The sequence below is a fragment of the Sprattus sprattus genome, assembly GCF_963457725.1.
Source record: "Sprattus sprattus genome assembly, chromosome: 3".
NCBI lineage: Eukaryota > Metazoa > Chordata > Actinopteri > Clupeiformes > Clupeidae > Sprattus > Sprattus sprattus.
Genome location: NC_137922.1, coordinates 55266980 through 55276979, shown reverse-complemented (window position 1 = coordinate 55276979; position 10000 = coordinate 55266980). Strand labels below are relative to the sequence as shown.

General features: G+C 44.2%; 1 protein-coding gene across 1 annotated transcript in view; it reads left to right on the top strand.

Moving 5' to 3' along the window:
- Positions 1-843: 843 nt before the first annotated feature.
- nptx1l (neuronal pentraxin 1 like) overlaps positions 844-10000 on the top strand; it is a gene marked incomplete at both ends in the record, with an annotated part of 14017 nt that continues 4860 nt past the window's right edge. Inside the window, 3 exons of the mRNA XM_080835592.1 lie at positions 844-1287; positions 1777-1984; positions 3880-4124. Coding sequence (XP_080691718.1) covers positions 844-1287; positions 1777-1984; positions 3880-4124 — 897 coding nt within the window. The remainder of the gene's footprint in view (positions 1288-1776; positions 1985-3879; positions 4125-10000) is intronic.

The following is a 10000-nucleotide window of genomic DNA, read 5'->3' as shown; positions in this document are numbered from 1 at the left end:
GACAGTGCCCTGTGTGTGTGTGTGTGTGTGTGTGTGTGTTTCAGCAGACAGTGCCCTGTGTGTGTGTGTGTGTGTGTGTGTTTCAGCAGACAGTGCCGTGTGTGTGTGTGTGTGTGTGTGTGTGTGTGTGTGTGTTCAACAGAAAGTGCCGCCGACCGGACAAGAGAAGGTGTACGTACAAATGTATGGTACAGCGTTTCTCCAGTTTGAGAGAGGTAAAGAAGAAGAGACATGTCGGAATAACTATGTATGCCGTCTGGAGTTTTCTCGTGTGCAGTTCTTATCAAACAATAGATGGTATATAAGAGTGCTGACAGGGAACACATAATAATGCAAGTAGATGTTGTTGTAATTCGCCACATTTCAGTAATAGGGAGATACGGAAACAAATGGTTATGCTGTCTGACATCTGACACAGTTGACAGTAGAACTCAGTTACTAAAAGCTTCGGTGGGGGAACAAATAAACAGGAGCAGAAACCAGAGGAACCTTCCACTTACAGACCTAAGATTTTCAAATAAATAATACAACGATAGAAATGACAAATCGTCGTAGCTATGAAATATTCATGGGCCAGGGGTAAAGAAAAAAGGTTTCATCTTTCGAACGTGACGTTCTTTCCACCTTGGAGTCGCAGGCGGGAACAGATTAAGCGTTGAAACCTCGCTTCCTGTCCCCTCGTGATGTCGCGAGGCCGCTCTCTGCTGCCCCGCGCACTATATAAACCATGCGCGCGCCGCAAACGGATTACAACAAGGAACAGTTCCGTGGTGCTGAAATCTCAAACACGCACTCACAGTCGCGCTACACAGCGCGGTCTCGACGCAGGTCTATTTTTCAAATATGGAGCCTCATTTGAAAGGATCGTCTTGGAAACTTTTTCTACTTTCTGCCTTGTTTCTGGAGTGCTCGTCCCAGGACTTTGGACAACAAACCCAGTTTATTTGCACGTCGGTGCCAAAGGATATGGACATATGCTCCGCGACGTTACAAAACAGTGTTCCGGGAGAGGATTTAAAAACCACGGTCATCCAGCTTCGGGAAACGGTACTTCAGCAGAAGGAAACCATTATGAACCAAAAAGAGACCATACGGGAACTAACCTCCAAGCTCACCCGCTGCGAGAGTCAGAGCGAGACTGACTCCGGAGATTCCCGGGGAGGCGGGCGGAGGAAAGAGTCCGGTACTAAGAATACCATGGGGGATGTATCCCGAGGTCCATCAGACACACTGACGCAGCTGTCACAGACTTTACAGTCTCTCAAACTAAGATTAGAGAATCTAGAGGTACGTGCCAGCCTATAGTCTTAACTACTAGCAGTGTAGATGACAAAATAAATCAAGTCGCACTGGTGAACAGGATTCGTTCATTCTTATTCAGGGAGTAATTGCGCTAAAATAACATCTAAGTAGCCGGATTTAATCCACGAGAGTGTGTGTTGTTTTAAGGTTCCGGAAACTGTAACGATTAGGTTAATTAAAAGCAAGATCAAGATATCATCCGAGGACAACGGCTGATTTGACAAATTTAGTTACCGGTAAACTCCACCGAGGACAACGTGAGGCAACAGCCTAAGCCTCGGACAACTTAATCTGGCTTTAGCATTTGCGAATCATCGGCCAAAACAATGGCGTTGAAAGGCGCCTTTCTTTATGTGTTCATTTATTTATTTACACGTATTTAACCATACAGATAAAAAAAACTACACGAGTCTGATATCTTTTTTTAAATATTTGTAGTGTAATATGTCGCTCTTTTTCCATTCCGCCTCTTAGCAATTCAGCAGGAATAACAACTCGGTGCAGGCGAACAGTCTGAAGGATCTGCTGCAGAGCAAGATCGACGACCTGGAGAAACAAGTGCTGTCCCGCGTGAACAGTTTGGAAGAAGGCAAAACGGGGCTGCGCAACGAGACGGAGCAACGCGGGCGCGTGGAGTCCACGCTCACATCTCTTCACGAGAGGATCACGGACCTGGAGAAAGGTAAGCGTGACGGACTACCACTCTCCCGTAACGAGTTTTTCTGTCGCTCGCAGACATCTAATAAACACACACAGTATGAAGGTGTTTGTATCAGGTGTTTGTATCAGTATGTGTGTGTGTGTATGTGTGTGTGTGTGTGTGTGTGTGTGTGTGTGTGTGTGTGTGTGTGCGGGAGGGGGGAGGGGGTCATCAGTTATTGCGAGGAAACTTAATGGATACTTACTGGCCTCTTGGATGAAGTGACGCATAAGTGTGAGTGTGTGTGTGTGTGTGTGTGTGTGTGTGTGTGTGTGTGTGTGTGTGAGAGAGAGAGAAGGAAATTGCGGAGAGGCAGGAGACGATAAAGAGCTGCATTGCTTTGCATATCCAATTCCAAATGACCAATTTTACAGCTTGCGCGTGTGATTTACTGTTAACGCAATCAGACTGGGCAGCGTGTGGCAGTCTCGTGAATCTGGCAGTAATTTATTAGTGCAGATCACATCGGCACTCTCCCTGTGTGTCCGATACCAATCTCTCTCTCTCCCTGTGTTTGGTGTGTGTGTGTGTGTGTGTGTGTGTGTGTGTGTTAGTGTGTCCGACACCAGTCTCTCTCTCTCTCTCTCTCTCCCGTGTGTGTGTGTGTGTGTGTGTGTCCGATACCAATCTCTCTCTCTCCCTGTGTGTGTGTGTTTGTGTGTGTGTGTGTGTGTGTGTATTTGTGTGTGTGTGTGTGTGTGTAGGTGTGTCTGACACCAGTCTCTCTCTCTCCCTGTGTGTGTTCCTCACCAGTCTCGCTCTCCCTGTGTGTGTGTGTCCGGCACCAGTCTATCTCTCTCTCCCTGTGTGTGTGTGTGTGTGTGTGTGTGTGTATGTGTGTGTGTGTCCGACACCAGTCTCTCTCTCTCTCCCTGTGTGTGTGTGTCCGACACCAGTCTCTCTCTCTCCCTGTGTGTGTGTCCCACACCAGTCTCGCTCTCCCTGTGTGTGTGTTTGTGTGTGTGTGTGTGAGTGCCTGCGGGGCGGTGTAAAAGTGCACGCAGTCCGCAGATAACGATGCCCGCTCATTCTGCCTCCGTCTTGAGACGCACGTAGAATATTGAGCTGAAGCACCACTTCTCGCCCGCGCTCGTTATAACAGACATCAAACAGGGTCGTAAAAGTCGAGGGGGCAGCCATAGCTAGAACAGAGAGGGGAGAGGAGAGGATAGGAGAGGAGAGGAGAGGAGAGGAGAGGAGAGGAGAGGAGAGAGAAGAGGAGAGGAGAGGAGAGGAGAGGAGAGGAGAGAGGAGAGGAGAGGAGAGGAGAGGAGAGGAGAGGAGAGGAGAGAGGAGAGAAGAGAAGAGAGAAGCGAAGAGAGAAGAGAGGAGAGGAGAAGGGAAGAGAGGAGAGAGGAGAAGGAAGATGGGTGTTCTACCTGCTGCATCCCTTACTGTTTGAATCTATGAGGGTCAGGGCAAGAAAATGAAGGTTCCTTTGGTCCATTTTATGTAAGGCATTACTTCAGACTGAGTTTAAAAAATGAAAACTATGCATTTATTCGTGAATGTGGCATTTGTGCTGATACTTGGGGCAGTCTTGAATCCCTTGGGTCGATGCCGAAATCCGGTGGGAAAGGCGAGGGTTCTCCCAGTGAAAGATCTCATTCATTACTGGTGTCGGGGTCTTCTCCTTGCAAGTTTCTCTTCAAATGACTATTTATCTCCGTCTGCTTTGAGTAAATGACGGCTACGGAGGCGAAGGGGTGACACATTATAGTAACATTCTCCAATCACACGCTTCTATTCATCACTCAGCCAATCACACGCTGCTATTCATCCCTCAGCCAATCACACGCTGCTATTCATCCCTCAGCCAATCACACGCTTCTATTCATCACACTCAGCCAATCACACGATTCCTTGTCTGTCCGCAGGTTTGAAGGAGAACAGACCACTGGATAAATTCCAGCTGACGTTCCCGCTGAGAACCAACTACATGTACGCCAAGGTGAAGAAGAGCCTACCGGAGATGTACGCCTTCAGTGTGTGCATGTGGCTCAAGTCCAGCGCGTCGCCGGGAGTTGGCACTCCGTTCTCCTACGCCGTTCCCGGTCAAGCCAACGAGCTGGTGCTCATCGAGTGGGGGAACAACCCAATGGAGCTCCTGATCAACGACAAGGCAAGGGACTTGATAGCAATGGACATGATAGCATGATAGCATGGGACATGATAGCATGATTGCAAGGGACTTGATAGCAATGGACATGATAGCATGACAGCATGGGACATGATAGCTTGATGGCAATGGACATGATAGCATGATAGCATGGGACTTGATAGCATGGGACATGGTAGCATGATAGCATGGCACATGATAGCATGATAGCATGGGACAGGATAGCATGATAGCATGGGACAGGATAGCATGGGACATGATAGCATGACAGCATGGGACATGATAGCATAGGACAGGATAGCATTGGACATGATAGCAAGGGACATGATAGCATGAGGCAGCGTACTGCTCTTGTTGTTCATCATTACTGGGCATGATGACATGGCAGCCTCTAGTTCATCATTTTTGCAGCTTTAATGAAAAAAAGAAGTGAGCTAGTTTACCCTGGCCGATGCTGCTGCTGTCTTGGCATAGTGAAAATACAGTGTATTATAAGATAATGGTATGGTATAGTATTCATAAAGAAAGTAAATCAACAAACTATCAAACTAATAATGGAATAATAATAGCACGCTAAAGTTAAAGAATAGACCAGAGGCAGAGTCAGTTTCAGTTGGCTTGTATTGCAGCATGGAGACCCCTCTCGCTGTTGGTTCAAGAACGGTCTAACCTGATGCAGTATGCTATCAGGTTTTATACAAAGAGAAGGGGGGGTGGGATACATTTGAGAGGGTCACCTATGGGGGGATGGGGATGCCAGGACACAAGGCCTCTAGCAGGAAGAGGGGGGGGGGGAGGGTCACATGTCATTTGCATTGGATCTCAGTGAGAGACAGACGTAGTATACGTTCAGAGTGAGTTGTAGATACAGAGAAGTACATCTTTACCTATAACAATAACAATAATTCCAGTTCCATCAGTCCCCCAATTGAGCATATATATGCTCACACAATAATAACCAGGCAACAGCCAATCAGGGCAGGACACATCGAAATATGTTACAGATAGGGATGATACAATTTAACAGTGGAATATCTATTTTGCAGTTCCATCAGTAGTTATCTTGTGAGCACACAGAGCCCACATGCAGAGTCCTTCTGCCATGTTTTCTGGGTGGGTAGTCTCTATCATGGCAAGACGTGCTGAATCAGGTGCTGAAACACCAAGCACGTGGATGGCCAGTTGATGAGTTCAGGTTTCCTTTGTGGTCACAGGGTTGTCAAGAGTCCTTTTGTTTAGGCTGAGTGTATATCTCTGAGGAGAGCTGGACAGTCCATGACCTCAGCCGGAGCCAAAAACACCCGGGACACAGGGAGGTGTTAGATAGGGTGTGTTGATGGCTGCAGATGGGCAGGGGAGGGGTAGTCTTCTCCTAAAGTGTTGTGTGTGATCTCAGGGTCCGCATGAGAAACCACAACAGTATGAGGGGTTTTAGAGCCATTCAAACATTTGCATTTGACTGTGATATGGGGGAGGGGGAGGGGTGCTTGGTAAAAGGATTCTGCAAGATTACTTAAGGGGTCAAGGCACATGGCTTGGAGTAAATAAAAATAAAGGTTGAAACAAACAAAGACAAATAGCACACGACTCTGACAAAATAAAATAAAAAGGAATACAGGTGGAACAAACAAAGAAAACATAAAATAGTGTCAGCAGATAAGTCACAACAAGCCTTCAAATCCCCTATATGATAGCTTGGAAGCTATCACCTTTGAAAAGTAAATACAAGTTAAAGCAAGGCATTGTCAGACTTAAATCATACCAGACAATAAACAAAACAGTCAAAAGTCATATACCAGACAATAAACAAAGCAGTCAAAAGTCATATGAACAAAACAGTCAAAAGTGGTCAAAAGTATGTCACACTAAAATCTCACTCAGTCAGAGAGTGGCATTGAAGTCATTCATCCATCGGCTGGGAGTCGTGTAAGTACATTCATTCATCGGCTGGCCAGCCCACACACACACACACACACACACACGTACACACACGCGCGCTTGCGCAGTTGTTCACTCAGAACACGCGTTGTCTGACTCGCGTGGAAACACAGACAAGAGAGCGCTTGCGCAGTTGTTCGCTCGGAACACGCGTTGTCTGACTCGTGGGGAAACAAAGACAAGAGAAGTTAATAATCTGGTTACAACATGTAGGCAACACAGAACACAGAGAGTAAGCAGAAGTCTGCCTCCTCAACATTCACTGGCTTTGTGTGACTACCAGGCAGATCACTTGAACAGCGAGCTCATTTGATTTTACTTAAAAGGGGCATTCCAACATATTGTGGGCCCAGCTAATGTGTCTATACATTTACGTATGTGTTTCCGTAAAGGCATCTTATTTCCATGTATCTTAACCTGTTACCTCTGAAGCGCCCCCTGGTGGAAGCGGCGGCGCCCCGGAGCTGATAACAATTTAATTAGTGTATGTAGCCACAAAAATAAAAAACGTTTCACTATAAACAGATGTCTTTTCTGAGAAAGCACTAATACTGCCACAAGCACACGTAATATCAAATGTCTGTGTCCGACAGTTCATTGAAAAAAAAAATCAGAAAAACGTGATGTGCCCCCTGCAGTTTCCCCCCCTCCTGACGTCTTGTCAAACTAATTGTCCATTAAAACATACTATCTTTGCCAAAATGTCGTATTTTCTGCCATGAAACAATCGTTATCTATCCAAACAACTAAATTATGACACTGAATAGTTTAACTGAGGATATTATTGTAGTTTATTTATGTACTCACATCACAGCACAAAACGCATTGTCATTTTCAATATAATATGATCTCAATCTTCTCGAACTCCTTGAGGCTATGATACGTCTTTTTTTTTACCTAAATATACCTTTATAATCAAAGCCATATATCTCTTTTACAAAACTGTGTCGTTTTTTTGGGCCAGAGTAAAGTTTTATTCCTTGTTCTACGTTCATTTTCATGTTTACTACCGATCATCGGTGAGCTAATGCACGACTTCCGGTTTCACGAAAATGGTTGTTATTCGTATCAACTCGTTGGAAACTGATTGACACCTATTTCAACCAATAGTACTCATTGTCAGGTTTAAAACGATGTGCATATTGTCTGTGTTTGAATAATGCAGAGGCCTGATTGGATTGAGCGTAACTGCCACCTCTCAATATATCTCAGCGTGCGTCACGCGCGCAACTCAGCGCTTTTCAGTCCCATCTGATAACGCACGAGTTTTGAGTCTTTCGTTTGTTATACTATTAAATCCATCTGTAAAAATGGAGAGATATACACGGCAACAAGTCTTAGAGATGTTTTTTAACAGCGATGACGAGGATTTATACCTTGATTTGGATGAATGCTCAGATGGTGCAAGCTTGGATTCTGAGGAGGAGATACATTTGGATGAAAGACTGGATCCTGTCCTTGACATGTAAGTACATTTCTGCATTTATGGCTGTGTATTATACTTATACTATTAGCATGCATTTCGGTATGTTTCCCCAATATTATTACCAAGTATTATCTTGCTAAAAAGCAAGAATGCAACCAAGCCTCCTGCTAATCTGCTAACGTCAGATACGTGTAGGTTTAGGCTATGCATACTGTTCAGCACCAGTGCTTTTTCACTTGGTCAAGATGTACATAATTCCTAAATTTCCCTCGGGATTAATGAAGTATCCAGCTATCTATATTTTATATTTTAATATGTACCATATGATGTTTGAGTTCGAATATCAATCATGATATTTGATAAGAGTTTATATTCATATTCTGGCTAGCAAGAATTTTAGCATGCATGCTAGCTAGGTAAACAGCAATGTGGATGCAGCCACGATGCAGTGCCTTTTCACTTGGTCAAACAGTATTTTTCCTAAATTTCCCTCAGAATTAATAAAGTATCCAGCTATCTTTATTTTAATATGTACCATATGCTGTTTGAGTTCGATTATCAATCATGATATTTGATAAGTTGTTATATATTCATAGTCTGCCGAATAAGCTAGGAAGAATTTTAGCAAGCTGGCTAACCAGCCATGTGGATGCTTCTACGATGCAACGTTTTTTCACTTGGTCAAACTGTATTTTTCCTAAATTTCCCTCGGGATTAATAAAGTATCCAGCTATCTATATTTTAATATGTACCATATGCTGTTTGAGTTTGATTATCAATCATGATATTTGAGAAGTTATTATATATTCATAGTCTGTCTAATAAGCTAGCAAGAATTTTAGCAAGCATGCTAGCTGGCTATCCAGCCAGGATGCAGTCTTCCTCACACGTAGATGTTTTCCTGTTCTAATCTGTTTGCTGTTTACATAGTATTTCTTGTGTGAGAATATAAATGCTGATATACTAATATAACTGAATATTGTTATTCTCCTGTTGGAAACTCTCTATGTCTGCATGTTTCTTATTTTGAGTTGCATATTGTGATTTGTTATTTTACAATTATATTTTACAGTTATGCTTGCTCAGTATTTTTGTTTGCACGGTTGTTTGTGTAACATTTGCCAATTGGTTTATTTTTTCCAGAGATGACCCTGCGGGAAATAAATCTGTCAGCTCCCCTCCGCCAGCACCCCTCAGCTCTTCTGACCTGCCAGGTCATTCAAGCCCTCCTTCAGCACCAAGGAAGACAAGGGCCATTTTCACCATCTCCACCACCCCCCAAACCATCTCCACAACCCTCTACACCATCTCCAACCTCTCCACCACCCCCCAAACCGACTCCACACACCACCTACCCATCTCCACCCCCTCCACAGCATCTCCATCACCCCCCAAACCATCTCCACCCCCTCCACAGCATCTACACCATCTCCATCTCCCCTCTACACCATCTACAACCTCTCCACCACCCCCCAATCCACCTCCACACACCACCTACCCATCTCCACCCCCTCCACAGCATCTACACCATCTCCACCACCCCCCAAACCATCTCCACAACCCTCTACACCATCTCCAACCCCCTCCACAGCATCAACACCATCTCCACACCTCCCAAAACAACCTCCACAACCCTCTACACCATCTCCAACCTCTCCACCACCCCCATAACCACCTACACACATCACCTACACATCTCCACAACCCTCTACACCATCTCCACCCCCTCCACAGCATCTACACCATCTCCACACCCCCCAAACCACCTCTACACCCCCTCCACAGCATCTACACACCCCCCAAACCACGTCCACACACCACCTTCACCCCCCAAAACCATCTCCACACACTTTGGATAGGTTTTTGGGTATGTTTTGGAGACCACCATATGTGTTTTCACAATAAATTACAAAATATTACACTGAAATGAGATCAGAATGGTTTGTTGTAGTACACAATGCAAGAAAACAGTATGACTGCTTGATATTCATTGAAAAGTACTTGCTTTTGTATTTGGTATATTTGGTGATGTTGGAGAGGTTGAGAGACACTTGGAGACGTCTAAAGACACCATATGGAAACTGATGTGTAACATTTGTTAACTTTTGTCTATCTGCTTCAATTTTTTTTCACACACTGTCAACATGTTGTTGCATCAGGAAATGTAAATATTTGTTTCCCATGACATTCCAAACCCATTTCTACACTGTAACATATAAAAAACAGTAGGCGTTTTTATGTTTTTCTGACAAATATTTTAGTTTGGTTGCTCTGAAATGTAAACTAAAATTACATAATAAAACACTTTAACTGTTTGAAGTTGATGGGCCAAGTGTCTTCTTTAATTTAAGCCATAAATGGTTATTCTGCAATGTGTAGAACCATAGATATTCAAGTTTTAAATGAAACAGTGCAATATAGGCGGAAATTGTCCAAAATACCCTTCTGAATTAACAAGTTAAACATATACACCCAGGATGAAGGCTTTGTTAAAAGTCTTCACTCCTCTCCTTCT